This window comes from Budorcas taxicolor, chromosome 8, assembly GCF_023091745.1.
Source record: "Budorcas taxicolor isolate Tak-1 chromosome 8, Takin1.1, whole genome shotgun sequence".
NCBI classification, from domain to species: domain Eukaryota; kingdom Metazoa; phylum Chordata; class Mammalia; order Artiodactyla; family Bovidae; genus Budorcas; species Budorcas taxicolor.
In genome coordinates this window covers 28079833-28098655 of record NC_068917.1, presented here as the reverse complement: position 1 = coordinate 28098655, position 18823 = coordinate 28079833, and the positions used below count along the sequence as shown (strand labels likewise).

The 18823-nt window shown below is 44.0% G+C and overlaps 1 protein-coding gene across 1 annotated transcript in view; it reads left to right on the top strand.

Moving 5' to 3' along the window:
- The window catches only part of ACER2 (alkaline ceramidase 2), a 29816-nt gene that overhangs the window by 5762 nt on the left and 5231 nt on the right, over window positions 1–18823 (top strand). Inside the window, exons 2-4 of the mRNA XM_052644608.1 lie at window positions 5704–5818; window positions 6549–6690; window positions 14513–14650. Of these exons, the coding sequence (XP_052500568.1) occupies window positions 5704–5818; window positions 6549–6690; window positions 14513–14650 (395 nt within the window). The remainder of the gene's footprint in view (window positions 1–5703; window positions 5819–6548; window positions 6691–14512; window positions 14651–18823) is intronic.

Below are 18823 nucleotides of genomic sequence, written 5' to 3'. Positions count from 1 at the left end.
ATGTCCCCTGCAAGGGAAGGGTGAAGTCTTAACCACCAGACTGCCAAGAAAGTCCCCATAGATTTATGTCTTAAAAAGGCATGGTGGAGGCCAGCAAGTATTGGTAGATGGGTTGTACAGAAGCAATACTGAGATTTCAGGCTTATTTGGAACTATCTGTTAAATAGTGTTTCTATTTCTATTGAACTCTCTGATATGGACATTAAAAATAATTGAGGTATCATAATTTCACTGGAGGTGTATTAAACTACCTCATGTTTTTGTGAATCGTGTGTAAATTTAAAAGTCATTATTGTGTACAATGCTAGTGCTAACATAGATTGAAAAAGACTTTTAAGGGACAGCTTGGCCATAGATGGTTGTACATGGCTGAAGCAAAGGAGACTGAGAAGATTTGAGGCAATAAACGCATACAGTCAGCTCTCCATGTCCGTAGTTCTGTATCTGTGGATTCAACCCAGTATGGATTGAAAATATTTGGAAAAAAAAAATTCCAGAGAGTTCCAGAAAGCAAAGCTTGAATTGCTGTATGCCTGTGTATTAGTTGCTCAGGCATGTCCGATTCTCTTCAATCCCATGGACTTTAGCCCACCAGGCTCGTGTCCATGGAATTCTCCAGGCAAGAATACTGGAGTGGGTTGCCATTCCCTTCTCCAGGGGATCTTCCTGACCCAGGGGTTGAACCCAGGTCTCCTGCATTGCAGGAAGACACTTTACCGTCTGAGCCACCAGGGAAGCTTGAATTGCTGTATACCTGCAACTATTTACATAGCCTTTACATTGTATTCAGTTCAGTTCAGTCGCTCAGTCGTTCAGTCGTGTCTGACTCTTTGCGACCCCATGAATTTCAGCACGCCAGGCCTCCTTGTCCATCACCAACTCCCGGAGTTCACTCAAACTCACATCCATCGAGTTGGTGATGCCATCCAGCCATCTCATCCTCTGTCGTCCCCTTCTCCTCCTGCCCCCAATCCCTCCCAGCATCAGAATCTTTTCCAATGAATCAACTCTTCGCATGAGGTGGCCAAAGTACTGGAGTTTCAACTTTAGCATCATTCCTTCCAAAGACATCCCAGGGCTGATCTCCTTCAGAATGTACTGGTTGGATCTCCTTGCAGTCCAAGGGACTCTCAAGAGTCTTCTCCAACACCACAGTTCAAAAGCATCAATTCTTCATTGCTCAGCTTTCTTCACAGTCCAACTCTCACATCCATACATGACTACTGGGAAAACCATAGCCTTGACTAGACGGACCTTTGTTGGCAAAGTAATGCCTCTGCTTTTGAATATGCTATCTAGGTTGGTCATAACTTTTCTTCCAAGGAGTAAGCGTCTTTTAATTTCATGGCTGCAATCACCATCTGCAGTGATTTTGGAGCCCAAAAAAATAAAGTCTGACACTGTTTCCACTGTTTCCCCATCTACTTCCCATGAAGTGATGGGACCAGATGGGACCAGATCTTCGTTTTTTGAATGTTGAGCTTTAAGCCAACTTTTTCAGTCTGCTCTTTCACTTTCATCTAGAGGCTTTTTAGTTCCTCTTCACTTTCTGCCATAAGGGTGGTATCATTTGAATATCTGAGGTTATTGATATTTCTCCTGGAAATCTGTATTAGGTATTATAAATAATCTAGAGATGATTTGAAGCAGGGGTTTCCAACCCTGGGCTGCAGACTAGTACGTATTAGGAACTGGGCAGCAGAAGGTGAGCATTGGGCAAATAAGCGAAGCTGCATCTGTGTTCACTGCCACAACCCACTGGTGTGCTTGAATCATCCCAAACCACCCCTCCCCCCATCTGTGGAAAAATTGTTTTCCCATTGTAAAGTGTAAATTTATACTTTACAATCAGTGTAAAGTATACAGGAGCATGTGTGTATGTTATATGCTGCTGCTGCTGCTAAGTCGCCTCAGTCATGTCCGACTCTGTGCGACCCCATAGACGGCAGCCCACCAGGCTCCCCCGTCCCTGGGATTCTCCAGGCAAGAACACTGGAGTGGGTTGCCATTTCCTTCTCCAATGCATGAAAGTGTAAAGTGAAAGTGAAGGCGCTCAGTCGTGTCCGACTCTGTGCGACCCCATAGATGGCAGCCCACCAGGCTCCCCCGTCCGTGGGATTTTCCAGGCAAGAGTACTAGAGTGGGGTGCCATTGCCTTCTCCATATATTGCATGTATAATGCTATTTTATATAAGAGATTTGAGCATCCAACAAAGTCTGGTATCCGAGGGACTCCTGAAACCAATCCCCCATGGATATAGAAGGATGACTGTACTGGGGTGAAAAGCTGTGTTATATTCCCCAGCGTTGTTAGGTGGGGCTATAAATCAGTGCACTTCCCACCATTAGTGGAATGGCTCAATGAAGTGTTGCCTTCTGCAGTACCCTCAGCAGGTGTGACAAGTCTCTATGACTTAAGATAAAAAGGTTAGCAGGGTGTATTGTGGAATGAGAAAAGGAAGTTGCCAAAATATAATGTTGCAATATGTGATATATATGATAATATATTTACATAAATGCAAAGAAATTGAGGATTATGAATCTGAGAAGAGTGGGTATCTCCAGGGAGGAGGATAGCAAGGCAGACTTTAGCTTTGTAATGTATTCTTTTTCTTACACGGAGAACATACTCATGTACATGAGAGGAGAGAGTTACCTATAGTATCACAATCCCATTTTTCTCCTCCTTCCCCTTTCACCTTTAATTCCTTCTACCTCTGTGTTTAACAAAACAGAGAGCAATGTTTAAATCACCTAAAGGTCATTGGTACACAATGTGTGATGCAGTTCAGAATTTTCAGATGCCAGTTGAAGCATGAATGGTCAGAATGTGGTTGGATGGATTGAAGGTGAAAAAAGTCAGCTTTGGGCAGTGGAAAGAGTGGTTGGATGCTGGCCCCACCTCTGTGGGTGACTGCCTTTCTGAACTTGGCTAGCCTGGGAGCCTTTCCAGGCCATTGCTTAACATCCCCTTATAAAACATTTAACATCGCTCACGTGCATGCGTGCTTAGTAGCTCAATTGTGTCCCACTGTTAAGGTCTCTCATTTTAACTCTTAAAGATCTGAGTTTTTTTCTTTCTTTCTTTCTGTCTTTTTTTTAAGATCTTGGGTTCTTTAAATAACTCCATGGAAAGTTAAAGGCTGTGATATTACATAGAGCCTTGTCCTGAATCCCTCCTTATCTGCTTTTTAGTAAATAAATGAGAGTTGGCTATATTCCCAAGTGTGGACACTGTATACCGCCTGGGACTGCTGTGGTCATTTATCCAGACTCTCACCCAGGGTTGCCAGTAGCTCCAAGAGGGGAAGGAGAAAAAGGTCCCCATCAGAATGGGCCAACTAGAGCAAGGCACCCCCTTCTCCGGAAGGATGCAGCCCCGTGAGGGATTTGTCTTGAACTTTAACCAAAGGCAGCAGCCTTGTTCCTATCCCACCCCGACAAAAGGTCTTGTTCTTTATCTCTCTCCACTCTATGCTTCTCCCCTTTCTAAAGACTGTCATTCCCATCCCCTCTTGTTCCCAGATGGTGACAGAGGCGTCCATTGGCTACTGATGTTGCCAGTGTCCACCCGCACTGCGCCTCCAGTTCTGGGGTTTGCCGATGCCTTTTGTTTAGCTGTGCCCCAGTGTGACTTCCCAGGTCTGGAAAAGCCCTTCTACCCTGGCTCCTTTCATTCAGTTTGGGCACCCACCCTCTTGGTTCCCTTGAGACCCGCTCTGTGTTGTCTAATATGGGTGACCAGTCTTTCCTTTCGAAAGCCCCCATGCTCTTGGCTTTGCAGACTTCATCTACTCCATCTTCCTATCTCTGAAAGGTTTTAGTCTTTTTTGACCCCTCTCTCACCCCTTGCTCACTGGTGGTGTGCATTTAGATCCAGGTGTTGTTTAAACATTCTGCACATCTCTTTTCCTCTGCATGCCCAGTCCTTCCCAAGGAGCTCCTTACTCCTCAATTAGAGGTGAAATTTTAAAAGAAGCTGACTATCCCTAACACTTCATACCTTCTGGGATGGCCTTATTAAACAAACAAAGCAAATAAAAACCTCAGGAAATAACAAGTGTTGGCAAGGATGTGGAAAAATTAGGACCCTTGGACCTTGCTGGTAGCAGTGTAAAATGGTTCAGCCATTGTGGAGAATTGTCTTGTGGTTTGTAAGTTAAGCACACAATTACCATATGATCCAGTGATGTTAGCTTGAGGGGCTATAACTCAGAGAATGGAAAACAAATACTGAAAACCTTGGACATGATTATTCACAGCAGCATTGTTCAGTGTTAAGGACACTGTAAGCACATTGGATAAACAAAATGTGGTAGCCATACAATGAAATATTACTCATCAAAAGAAAGTATTGCTATGTGCTACGATGCAGGTGAACCTCCAAAACAGTATGCCGAGTGAAAGAAGTCAGACACAAAAGGTCACTTATTGCATGATTACACTTTTATGAAATATCCAGAATAAGTAAATTTGTGGAGACAGAAAACAGGTTAGTAGTTGCCAGGGACTGGGGAGAGGGAGAAGGGGGAGTGGCAGCTTCATGGATTTGAGGTTTCTTTTCGGAGCGATGGAAACATTTCAGAACTGGATAGAGGTGATGATTGCATATTACACTTGTATTAACTGCTGCTGAACTATACACTCCTAAAATGGTTAATTTTGTTATGTGAATTTTACCTCAGTTTAAAAAAATCTGGGGAAAAAGAAGAATTGGCTATGACTCCCCCTAGTTAAAAAAAGATAGACAAAAAGAAATTTTGAAAAATTAGAGGTGAGATTCTAGTTAGGTTGTCCAGTCTGGATTTTTAAAAAAGCCAGGTGACCTATGAAGAGATAATAGACTCGAATCCAATCTGGAAGATGAAATGATGCCATTTTAAAGCTACAAATTTGATCTTTTTTTACCTAAAAGTAGGTTTGGCTTAGGGTGAGAAAACTGACAAGGGGGAAATGAGGAAGGCACTCCTTGCCTTCATGTGGGCCCAGGACCTGGCTGGCAGAAAATTATGGGGGCTAGAACATGTCTGGTCCTTCTCGTTCTTCATGAAACTATTCTTTTAAAAAATTTTACCATTATTTAGTGCAGACCTTATCTTTAAAAATGATTATTCAGATAAATTAGGATGCTTCATAATTGGGCAGAAAAAGAGTCATTGATTCTTCACATCAAGAGAGGACTCTGGGCAGCTTTCAGATGGCAGTGTTTTCGTGTGTGTGTGTGTGTAGTGTGTGTGTAGTGTGTGTGTGTGTGTGTACGTACATGCTCAGTTGTGTCTGACTCTTTGCGACCCCACAGACTGTGACCTGCCAGGTTCCTCTGTCCATGGGATTTCCCAGGCAAGAACATTGGAGTGGGTTGCCATGCCTTCCTCCAGAGTACCTTCCCGATCCAGGGATCAAACCCAAGTCTCTTAACGTCTCTTGCATTGGCAGGCAGGTTCTTTACCACTAGCACCACCTGGGAAGCTCCAGTCTTTCCAGAGCTGCTCCTATGATCACAGAGGCAGGCAGTATCCCCCTAAAATGGTTACTAAAGAAGTTGCTAAGTTTCCCTGGTTGTGAATTTTTTTTCTTGTTAAAAAAAGATGTGTGGCCGCATTCATCTCCATTTACAAAGGACATACTGGGAACAAGCTGCTTTACTTTTTGCCCTTTTACCTAATACTCACCTTTTCGTTTTTCATCCCCCCTTCCCCCCAGATCAGCAACGTCTTGTTTTTCATTTTACCGCCCATCTGCATGTGCTTGTTTCGTCAGTATGCAACGTGCTTCAACAGCGGCATCTACTTAATATGGACTCTCTTAGTTGTAGTGGGTAAGTGGGTTCCTTTGTGAGCATGGGCTGAAAGGGAGGAAGTGGAACTTCGCACTCCCTGACCCCTTTGTAAACCAAAGTCACTCTGACGTCCTAACAAACTTCTATGCTGTTTCCTGGACTCCAGAAGGAGGACTCTTTTGAATATGGGCTTGATAACAAGGTTGACTGTAATTATCACTTAATTGCATTGGAGAGTCCATTTATATAATAGCCACTGGTGTGGTGCCAGTGCAGTGTTACGTGAACTTCTGAGGAAAGTCTTGTGAAACAATTGTATTCGGATGAAACCATGGTTTCTAAAGGACTACAGTTAAAAACAACAACAAATTCTAGATGTTTGATCCTTCGTAATTCTGGGAAATATTTGTATAATTTTTATTTCCTTCCACAGGCAGATTAGGAATTCTTAACTGTGAGAGAATGTTGACTTTTGATCGGCTGTGTGTTCCCACGAAAGCTCAGTGGATGAAGACACACTGTACTTGTGCAGTTATTAAAGTTCTGATATGCTGGTGTTTGGGCCCTGCTTCAAATCCTCTTTCTAGACATGAAGTCTGTATGCCTGGATAGTGTAGGTTTCTTCCTTCAGTTTCTTTTCTCAGAGAGAGAGAGAGTGATTTGGTCATTTCGGTATTTGTTTATGAAAAGGCTGTCTTTAATCGGTGTGTTCAATTTGTGAGTCTGTTCTTCTCTGTGATCTTTTTTTATTGGCTGTAATTGATTCTAGGAATTGGATCCGTCTACTTCCATGCAACCCTTAGTTTCCTGGGTCAGATGCTAGATGAACTTGCAATCCTTTGGGTCCTGATGTGTGCTTTGGCCATGTGGTTCCCCAGAAGGTATCTACCGAAGATCTTTCGCAATGACAGGTAAGCTTGTACTAAATTTTTGCATTTATTATACAGTACCGCATATGACAATGTATCTATTAACAAATATCACACCCTACTGAGTCTAACCTAGTGATGAGCTTTATCAGATATTTAATATCCACTGATTACACTGTCAGAGAAAAAAATTCTGCCAGGTAAAAGAGGTAATTTTAATATACTCAGGGAAAGAATTTATCTAATGTTCATTAGGAACACAAAGTCAAATATCTCCATTATTGGTACTGGCAAAATTAGAAGATTCAGTGGGGGAGAAAAGACTGAATGGTTGTTCAAAGACCTTTGATTTCCTGCTAGCACATCTTCTTGGGTGTGACCCAGGTCCACTACTTTTATATATTTACAGTAGAATGCACACTGAGGAATTGGTTCTTGAGCTGTAGATACTGTAGTGTTCAAATTGTGTCAGTTTGCTTCTGTTGAGAGCTACACACCAACACACACACATATACATACACATTCAAGCCGAAAACCCAGAATTTTAGGAAGAGATGCCTTTTAATATCCATTGTGTTATGCTTATATGGTTATTTATCCAGTAAATAGTTTATGGACACTTACAATGAAGTTTTCTAGGCGCTAGAATTTAACAGTAAACAAAACAGCAAGGTCTCCACCCTAAGTGAGCTTATATTGGAGAGATTATGAATCAGTAAACAAATAATATAATGTTAGGATGTGAAAGTGCTATGATGAAAAATGAAGCTGGTAAGGGGGTCATGGTGACTTGGAGTGCCGACTTAGAGTTTGGTCAGGGAAGGTCCTTTCTGAGGCACTCTTGTTAATATCTGAAGTAACAGAAGACATCAACATCATAAAGATGAGAAATGCTCCTAGAAACATATGACCCATACATTTCTCTGTACACACTGTTTTGTTAACATATATACAGATAAATGGGCTTCCCAGTTGGTGCTAGTGTAAAGAATCCACCTGCCATCGTTGGCAGGAGACACAGAAGATGCAGGTTTGATCTCTGAGTCAGGAAGATCCCTTGGAGGAGGAAATGGTAACCCACTTCAGTATCCTTGCCTGGACAATACCATGGACAGAGGAGGCTGGTGGGCTGTAGTTTATGGGGTCGCAAAGAGTCAGACACAACTGAGCTTGCATGCATGCTATATGGATAAATAATCTAAAAATATGAATTCAATCAAGTAACCTGTGTGTTCCCATGGAGGAGAAATAAAGGAGTTCATTGTAGTTTTCCTGGTACCCTGAGTGGGACTAGGAGTGATGCCGCCGTTAGAGATGCAGGCTGTTCTCTATGGATGGAGGTGGAAGAACATCCATGAAACATGCTGGCTTCAAAAAGCACATTATAGAACTGTGTGTGTGACACCCTCATTTTAGAATGAATGAAGACTGTTTTTGACTGTATGTCTTCAGATGTGCACAAATGTGTCTGGAAGGTAAGGAACTGCCACCATTGGGCTATTCTTAGGAATGGGATGAAGCCTCTTTTTGTCTGTATGTCTTCAGATATGCACAAACGTGTCTGGAAGGTACGGAGCTGCTGCTGCTGCTAAGTCACTTCAGTTGTGTCTGACTCTCTGCGACCCTATAGATGGCAGCCCACCAGGCTCCCCTGTCCCTGGGATTCTCCAGGCAAGAACACTGGAGTGGGTTGCCATTTCCTTCTCCAATGCAGGAAAGTGAAAAGTGAAAGTGAAGTTGCTCAGTCATGTCCGACCCTCAGCAACCCCATGGACTGCAGCCTTCCAGGCTCCCCCGTCCATGGGATTTTCCAGGCAAGAGTACTGGAGTGGGGTGCCATTGCCTTCTCCACTACCATTGGGCTATTCTTAGGAATGGGATGAAGCATCTTTTTGACTGTATGTCTTCAGATATGCACAAACATGTCTGGAAGGTAAGGAGCTGCTACCATTGGGCTATTCTTAGGAATGCGAGTGGACAGAGAACTTTCACTTTTACCTTTAATCTGTACTGTTTTACAATTTTTTTTTTTACAAAGTGCATGTGTTAATTTTTAATCCTAAAAAATATATTATTAAATGAGGTAGGAAAAAAACACACTTTATTCATTCATACACTCATTGGCTGCACTGTGTGGCTTGCGGGACCTTAGTTCCCTGACGAGGGATTGAACCTGGGACCCGGCAGTGAAAGTGCTGAGTCCTATCCACCGGACCATCAGGACATTCCCAAGAAAACATACTTTAAATGGATTAGCTGTACAATCTTCACCCTGGGCAGCAGGATATGAATTAAATAGTATTATCTTTAAACACTATTGAGCAAACAGAAGTATCTTCAAGTGGAAAGGAAGCTGTTCCTGGTCTTTGATGAAATATGGTCTCCCTGGTGCAGAAACCTCCTGAATGCAGGACTTGTACTTTAGAAATCAGAGATAGCCTAGGCCAGCCTGCTGTGTTTCAGTTGTGTTTCTTGTTTCCTTGTTCAGCTTCAGGAGAGATTGGGGTGATCAGAAAGCTGCCGGAGGAGGGGAAACGTGGAGGTGCATGCTGCTCGGCAGGGGCACGAGGTGGCTTGACCAGCGGGGATGTTTTGCCTCCGCCTGAGCAACACACCCCTGACCTTTTGGCTTTTCCTGTTGTTTCCAAAGATGCCCACCAGTTACTTACTTCCATGCTTTCCGGGAGCATGCTTTCATTGTATTGAGAGCTAAGGAACCACTTTGTTCTTAGATCTGAGTGTACAAGCCCTGGGATCAGCGTGAGAAGATGACAAAATGGGAATAAGGGTTTTGTTGTTTCTGGTGCTCTGGAGACCTGGGTTTGAAATTCCACTGGACAGTGTTTAATGTGTTCATAATAGAGAATCTTGTTCTTTTCTTGTTTCTTGATGGGAGCAAGAGAGAAGAAAATGGGGCAATGCTGTGGTAACAGAAACTTACCAACTTTAGTAATGAAACACATTGTGAGGCAGGGCGGTCTGACCACTGGGGACTTTTCCATTGGCTGCACTGAGCTGCCTCTCTCAGGGGAAGATGTGGACCCCCTGTCTTCAGTTTGGGGAGAGTCTGTGGAGGCACTGAGAACCCTCTGTGTCTATATCCCTGGCTTTGCAAACCACCTGGGTTTGATTCCTAGAGTCCCTGTTTAAAAAAAACAAACAAACGTATAACTTGTTTTGACTCTTGAGGTTTCTATTCGCTCATCTGTAGAACTGACTGACTAATCGTGTTCACCGCAGGCTTCTTGTTAGATGATCCTGCAAAGCAGTTCATAGAGCACTGAGACCATGGTGAGCACTCAGTCAGCTCTCATTCTTAACAATGGCACATGGGGAATGCTGCCCAGTATTTGAGGTGTGCATGCTAATTGAAGGACAAAAATGAACACTGATCATTTTCATGAGCAAAGGAAGAAAAGGTGAATGTTATAGGAGAGGTAGCTCACTGCAAATAAGCATTTCAGCTGTGTCTGTGGACCTTCAATTTGCCAGTGGTGTGGAGAGCAAGAAGGCAAGAAGGCCAGACTGTTTAGCGTGGACTTCACCTCGTGATGTGGGAAGGCAGCATCTCTGGTGTGGAATGGCATGCCAGACCAGAGATCTCAGGGCAACACCAGGAATTCTGCAGGCTGGGGATTGAGTGAACTTATATGATAGTAACCATTTATCTCTCCCCAACCACCCCACCTTTTTTTTTCTTTTTCTGGTCTAGACTTTGCTGGAATATTTCTAAAAACCTCTAAGGGGACTTCCTTGGTGGTCCAGTGGTTACGACTCCACTCCCAATCCAGGGGGCACAGGTTCAATCCCTGGATAGGGAACTAGATCCCACATGCTACATGGTATGACAAAAAAAAATAAAAAAAACTTAGTAGTGGTTCCAGTGTGAAATTTCTGGAGAAGAGAGGGGATTGTGTGTTGGCTAAGTGACTTTGCATCAGACAGATCTAGATCTGAATAACAATCCACTTTTTCTTCTGCACTCTGATACCTTATTTTGCTCATCTATAAAGAAGAGACAGTAAAAGTATCTAACTCAGGGGTTAGAAACATATGTAAAAATCATATGAAGTATATAGCATAGTGTCTGTTACAGAGTAAACACTCACTAAGTGCTAGCAGTAATTATGAATGGCTAATACAGATAAGTGTTTTGAAGATAAAGAATAAGCAGAACAGCAGGGGAATGTAAATAGGAATTGTTGTTGTTTAGTCACCAAGTCATGTCTGACTCTTTGCAACCCCATGGACTGCAGCACGGCAGTCAGTCCTCCCTGTCCTTCACCATCTCCTGGAGTTTGCCCAAGTTCACATCCATTGAATTGGTGATGCCATCCAACCATCTCATCCTCTGTCACCCTCTTCTCCTGCCCTCAATCTTTTCCAGCATCAGGGTCTTTTCCAGTGAGTTGATGCTTCGCATCAGGTGGCCTAAGTATTGGAGCTTCACCTTCAGCTGAATAGGAATAGGAATAGGCATAGTAAATAGAAATAATTGGTGGGATTTTCTAAAAAGGGCCGTCTTTCATTTTGCCTAGAATGTCTGAAGAATTGTTGGGATATGCACTCAGCTGTTGCTGGTTATTAATAATTTGACATTTCCATTTTGAGAAAAAAGCAAACTGTTGTAGGCTAATTGTATCCATTTTCTAAAGAATTTATCCTGCTGTGGTCCTAAATCTAGCGATAGTCCTCACCTTACAATCCAGTTTATTTTTTGAATCCTGAATAGCAGGGTTGCAGGCTGGGATCTGCTTGTCCTGCTCTCTCTGCTGGGTGACGAGCTCATCTCAGACCCTCTGGGCCATATCAACTCCGTACTTAGGAAATGACAGGGCTGGACCTTCCAGGACCAAATGCTGGAATCCTGTGACCATCAGAGGCTTGTTCTAAACAGGTTATGTTTTAGTTGTTGTTTAGTTGCTAAACTGTGTCCAACTCTTTTGTGATTCCCATAGACTGTAGCCCTCCAGACTTCTCTGTCCAAGGGATTTCCCAGGTGAGAATTCTGGAGTAGGTTGCCATTTCCTTCTCCAGAGGATCTTCCTGACCCAGGAATCGAACCCAGGTCTCTTACACAGAAGGTGGATTCTTTACTGCTGAGCCACCAGGGAAGCCCATTTTAGCCTTAAAGGGGAGTTTAAAGCAGTGAATCTTGTCCAGGATTGTATCTATCCCATGCTGGCCATCTGGGGAGTTTGTGGACATGTTTTTGGTGGTCACAGTAATGGAGTTTTATCATCCATAAATTCCATTTAACTTCAGAAGAGTAAAATGGGCATTACCAAATGTTTGATATGAAAAAAGGGGCTAACAGGGTTAAAAACCATCTCTTTAAAGGGAAGCTAATGATAACAATAGTAACGGCTTTATTATAATATTATGATGATGGTATTGGGTTGCTAGATTTGGGTTTGGGGAATACAGGAAGAAGGTGTGTTAAGGGTTCGCCAACCTTGTGTTCAGTTTGAGCTGATCATGAGTTGCAAAGTTGAAAACAGGACCAGAGGCAACAGTTGGGGATATTTAGAGAACACCCCGTGGGGCGCCTTGCCTCCTGGGTTTTCCCAGCTCTCTCTGTCCTCAGGGCCTCTGGTGACTGTTGGCTTCTGCTGGTTGCAGAACCATGCATTCACATGGTGTCTTCGTTGGCTGAGCCGCCTTCCAGAAGCGCATTCCTCCACACCCTCTGGGGAGCGGTAGGGAGGTGTCTGCCCATGTTCCTCTTAGAGAAAGCATGTTTCATCAAGCTCACTGCCTTTGAAATCTTTGGCAAGACTACAGAGAGCCTTTCTGATTGCAGCATCAGCTCAGTCGACTTTTCCCTGAGTATGACATTTTCAACAATAATATTATTTAAAATAACATTTATTCTCAAATCATGGTCATGAAAACAGAAATAATGGATTTTATTAGAACACACCATTGTATCAGGCGCTGTGTTGAGTGCCTTAATGCTTATAAGAACACTACAGGGCAGGTGTCTTGATTTTCATACGGAAAACCTGAGGCTTGAGGAGTTTTAGTGACTTGCCAAAAATCCCATGGGCTGCTGAGGGATGGAGGCAGAATGTGAACATACATGGGTCTCACTGGACACGTGTGCTGTGACTCACTCTGTTGTTCTGTGTCTGGGTCCTAAACCTTCGGACACAGTGAGGTGGTACGGTTTGAAAGTATCTGATTATGTGTTTGCTGTGGTTGTTATTTAGTTGCTCAGTTGTGTCTGACTCTTTGTGACCCCATGGGCTGTAGCCCTATAGGCTCTTTAATCCATGGGATTTCCCAGGCAAGAATACCAGAGTGGGTGCCATTTCCTTCACCAGGGGATCTTCCCGACCTAGGAATCAAACCCACTCTCCTGCCTTGCAGGCAGATTCTTTACCACTGAGCCACCAGGGAAGCTCATAGTTATGTGTTTATCTAATCTAAATGACCAAAAAGCCTTGACATATCATGGAACCTCAAGTCCAGTGATTGAGTTACTGGGAGGTCCCCAGGGGCCAGGCACACGGTGGGGACCTGGGGCTGTGTGACGCTACTGTACGCGGGCCAAGCTGCAGACTTCTCTAGTAGCTGATGTGTGCCGGGGCCAAGGCTGGGAGAAAAACACAATTCTCCTGAGGATTTGCTGCTTGGATCCTTTCCCATGTACATATATTTTCCCGCTGGTCAAAGTTCAGGGCTACAATTCCTGTTCATTCCAGTCAGAAAGTTGGCAGCTTGATCAATGATTTCCTGAGCCTTGATGATAAATGGTTTTCCTCTTTATGAGATACACTTGTATTTTGAAAGTTTCCATGCACTTTGGTTTCTTTCTAATGGAATTTCATTCAAATTAGTTTCCTAACGGTGATGCTTTCCAGGGCTCCTGGCCAAAGTAAATGGTGCTAATGAGGAATAACAGAAACTTCAGGAAAGTCATGTGCCCCTAAGTTTCAGTCATGGATATGGGCCTTTGAGATCCTCTAGTCTAGACTAGATAGGAAATTTATAGATAAGGAAGCAGAGTCCCAGGGAGAAGGAAAGCAACGTGTCCAGGGTCACGTCGCCACTTCTAGCTCTTTCCACTGAAAGTACCTTCACTGAAGGGCTGTTATCAGTCATTTTTGATTCCAAAGGATGGTATCAATTATTTTTCTAACACTTTTCATGTCTGAAACTTCACACAAAATTCCAGTGCCGAAGAGGCTGTAGATTGTTAGTCAATACAGATACCAGGATTTTAGACTTGTGTGCTAGACACATGGGGTGTTTTTTTTTTTTTTTTCTTTTAATCGAGGATGCTTTGTGGTTTGTAAACGATCTGTTTTTCTTATACATGTTCACCTTGTAGAAGAGGGCTGGGCGGACCGCATCTTTGGCCACATGGGTGACTTGCGTGTTCTTCGCAGATTAAGTGTTCTTGTTGCACAGTCATGCCCATTTGCTTACTTATTGTCTACAGTGGCGGGGTTGAGTAGCTGTGGCAGAGAACCTATGACCTGCGAAACCTAAAATATTCACTATCTGACCCTTTGCAGTAAGAATTTGCCCAGACATGCTGTAAGACACCTGGGGGAAAAAATACAGAAAAGTACTGCTAAAAATAATCAAGTATTCACAGCTTAGCCTTAAAGCCTCAGGTTGATTATAATTTAACCATTTTCATAGCTAACTATTTTGAAAATTTCTGATTGTTTCCTAAGGATGAATTCCTAGAGAAACTGAGCCAGTGTGGGAGAATGGTTTGCAGGCTCCTGGCACTTTGTGTGGAATGTCTTTTGAGCTTGCCCTCCCAGCATCAGTGCCTGTACTCTGCCAACGCCCAGCAAACAAACACGGCCCCCTTTTTAATGGATTTGGTGTGCTTTCACCCATATAGGGGCAGGTTCAAGGTGGTGGTCTGTGTCCTGTCTGCAGTTACAACGTGCCTGGCGTTTGTCAAACCCGCCATCAACAACATCTCTCTGATGACCCTGGGGGTTCCCTGCATGGCGCTACTCATTGCTGAGCTAAGGAGGTGGGTAGCAGTCTCCCTCCCTGGCCCTCAGGCTGTCCTTGGGATAGGAACAAACCAGCTCTTGGTTCTTTTACTGCCTTTGAAGAGGAGTTACTCCTCACAAAAAGTTGTCCCTGACTTGTGGATTAGGATCAAGTTGGGTGGTTTGGTTCAAAATAGTAATCTCGTTTTCAGAAAGGAAGGCAGAGTATAAGCAATATATTCTAATGATCCAAAAACTAGCTTAGGAGGAACATCTCAGGGCCTGGTGAGTCCCTAGACCAAGCTGCCTGGAGTCAACTCTGCAGAAATGAGAATGTTGTTGTGTTGTTTAGCCACTAAGTCACCCCCAAGGACTATAGCCCACCCTACTCCTCTGTCCATGGGATTTCCCTGGCAAGAATACTGGAGTGGGTTGCCATTTCCTTCTCCACGGGCATCTTCCTAATTCAGGGATCGAACCCATGTTTCCTGCTTTGGCAGGTGGATTCTTTCCCACTGAGCCACCAGGGAAGCCCAAAAAGGAGAATAGACGTGTTCATATGACAGAGTAATAAGAAAAGCAAAGTCCTAAAGAAGCTATTGCATTTATACACAGAAGGAAAAAGAAATGAATGTCTGTATACAAAGCAGCATTGCTGCTTTCCCTGAGGCTTAGTTTCTTTCTTACAGCCTATCAAGTAAAGCCTTTTACTGTTTGCATAAACATTTTCTTGTGTCAAGTCAAGTTCAGGTTGATACCCAGACACATTATTGGGTTGGCCAAAAAGTTTGTTTGGGTTTTTCTGAAAAGCAGTTTAGCTCTTGAGTGTGTTTATGACTGTCTTATTCAGCCCCAACTAAAACACATCTAAATCACTACCCATATTGTAATACTCTTTGAAAATGCCTTTTCTCTGTACCACTTTTAGAAATCCACTCTAATTCATGGCTTATTGTCATGGACACAGATGGTCTTAACTGAAGTTTTGTATTTATCCCCCTTTGTGAGAGTTTCTCTGTGTAGTATATAATCAGCTTTCTCTCACTCTTTGTTTTGAGTGGAGACATGTATATGTTTTCTACCATTGCTTTGCCTCTGGGGATTGTTTTGATTATCAGCAACACCAGGCAAGGTCAGAGGTGGTTGGTGAAGGGTGATATAAACTTGAGGCCGGCAGTGGGAGGACTGTCCTGTCTTGTCTTGTTGGCTTTGAGTACCCTTCATGGACCTGGGAAGGAAGAGACCCATTGCAGAATACTAACAGAGCTTAAAGCTCTTTGGAAAACCATTACATTGCTGATAAAGATATCTGAATGGATTTGTGATAGTCCAGTGATGCTGACTGATATTAGGCCTGAAGTCAATAGAATGTTCTCCACTTAGCTATGTTTCTTGAGAATTCATTGCAATCTAGTTTTTCTTTTAACTCCTGAGTTTCATGTTTTAATCTATAATTTTGTTCAGAACTGGCTAAAGAAAGGGAAACTTTTAAATTCACGTTAGCTAAACAAGAGCAAATCAAGGGGCAGATTTTATAGAATAAATAAATTCTCCTTTACAATTGTGATCTTTAAGCAGGGAAACATTTTCCTTTAATACTCTAATCTTTTTAAGTAACTGCAAAGGAAATAATTTCTATTCTATACTTGAAATTTTTCCCCCTGAAAAGCCAGTCATCATTACAGTCAACTAGTCTTCATCATTACCTCAAAAACTTGCAGCATTGCGGAAGTATTCCTCCTTCTATCTCCAGGATCTGCCTTTCTACTTACTGATTATCCCCTCCCTTCTCCTGTTCTTATTTTACTCCTGTAAACTGTCTACCGTGTCATCCCTCTCTCTCCAGAGGATCCTTCCCGTTCGCCTGCTGAATGTCTCCCATTGTCTCTACCACCCAGCCTAGCCTCCATTACAATCTGTCTCCAGCCACCACCCTTAATCTCTCATCTGTCACAGCCACGCTTATTTAAAAGGTGTCTCCATCTGTTTCCTCTCATTTATTCTTCAAGCTACTCTAACCTGGCTTCTGTGCCCTCTTTGATACCCAACCCCCTCTCGGTTGGACATCCACTGATCACCTTTTAGTCCTCCTGAATCTCACTTGTTTTCCCAGCTCTCTGTACAATTCACCCCCTCAACCTTGGTACATTCTTTCTTGTGATTCCTATGACACCACATTCTCCTTTTTTTTTTTTTTAACCAGTTCTGCAGCAGCTCCTCTTCATCCCTTCATGAGAGCGCCTTCTTTTCTATGCACCTGTCCATGCTGCTGCTGCTGCTAAGTCACTTCAGTCGTGTCCGACTCTATGCAACCCCATAGACGGCAGCCCACTAGGCTCCTCCATCCCCGGGATTCTCCAGGCAAGAACACTGGAGTGGGTTGCCATTTCCTTCTCCAATCCATGAAAGTGAAAAGTGAAAGTGAAGTCCGCTCAGTTGTGTCTGACCCTCAGTGACCCCATGGACTGCAGCCTTCCAGGTTCCTCCATCCATGGGATTTTCCAGGCCAGAGTACTGGAGTGGGGTGCCACTGCCTTCTCTGACCTTTCCATGCAGGGAACCCATAAGATACACCCTCACCTCTGCTTTTCTCTCCCTACACTTTCCCCTCAAACTTCTCATCTACTCCATGCCTTTAATTCCTGTTCATATGCTGAAGAGGAAGAGAAAATGGAAATTGTTCATCTCTGTTTTAGCCACTAAACCAGAAAGCAGTCACTAATGTTGTGGGGCTCTATCAATTTTTTCATAAATCTTTTCAAGGGCTACATATAACCCCCGTACTGACAGGGCTTTTCAGGTTGTTTTTTTGAACAGGTCTTTCTGAGCCTGCTGCCCATCCCATATTCACTGATGTTTTTGCCCATGTTTCCATCAGACGGCTGGGAAAGGTACCAGGAAGTCAGACTTTAGACACCATTAATTTGTTCAGCAAACATGAACAGATAACATCTGTTATGACCCATGAAGGGTCATATTTATGTTAGACATGGACTCCTGCGAGTGAGCAAGCAGGACTGACTGGGGTGCAGGCCTTTGAGGGACAGAGACCCCAGAGGAGGGGTGGAAGGACCCTCAGCCACCAACTGCCTCTGGGCATTTCTCCCCAAGAAAAGAAGTCACCCTCTTTGTGAGCAATTTGGTAATAAGGAAGGAAAATGGCTGCTGAAGTTCCCCCTCGAGCTGTTGGGGTTTGTTCAGAAACCCTTTGCCCCAGGGTGTGGAAGAGCTCATTCTTTCTTTCAGGAGTACCAAGAGCCTCCCTGAGCCTGACACCGTCCCAGGTTGGGGAGACAGGCTGGAGATACATAAATGAAGCACAGAGGGTCTCGGCGAGGCTGTCATTGCTACAGAGAGAAATAGAGGGAAGAAGGTGATGGGGGCTTGGGGGTCACTTAGGAGGTGGAGATAAGTGGTGTGACTGTTAGGAACAGTGCTCAGCAAAGGGCTCACTGAGGGACATTTGAACAAAAACTGGGAGGTGGTGAGCCCCGTGGCTATCTGGGAATAGCATTCCAGGAGACAGAACAGCCAGTGCTAAGGCTTGACAGCGTGCCTGGGGTTTTGGAGGAATGGCAAAGATTGCTGGGGGGTTTGATGAGCAGAGGCAACGTGGGGCAGGTAGGGAGGAGTGGGTGGAGCACAGAGGGAGGCCAGCGCACTGGGCCTCCTGCCACTGTGAGCACTTTGGCTTTCCCTCTGGGAAAAGGGAAGATGTGGGAGGCTTTTGGGCAGGGCGTTGAGAGGTGACTCTAGGAACAGGGGCAGATGGAGGTGATTGCCATAACTCAGGGGGCTTGGACCCAGGCAGTGGTGACGGAAAGAGATTGGATTTGAAATATATATCCCCGAGCTGATGAATTAGATGTAGGGTATGTGAGAAAGAGAACAATGACTCCAGAATTCTTGGCCTGAGGTCCTGAAAGCACCCTTCCCCAAGGGGGCCGGGAGGAGAACAGGTATTGAACAGAAGAAAGGATCAGGAGTTCTTTGTAGACATGTGAAATTTAGATCAACACAGACCATTGGGTGGACGTGTCATAATCTGATGTGTGGTTTGCACGTCTGGAGTTAAGAAGAGGCCTGGGTGAAGAGTGTGGCTTTGTGAACCATCAGGGTATATATAGTGTTTATATCCTTGAGCCTGTGTGATGGGGCATTGAGTGGGAACCCTGGTGCCAAGGGGCCAGGGAGGGTTAGGGTTAGGGGCT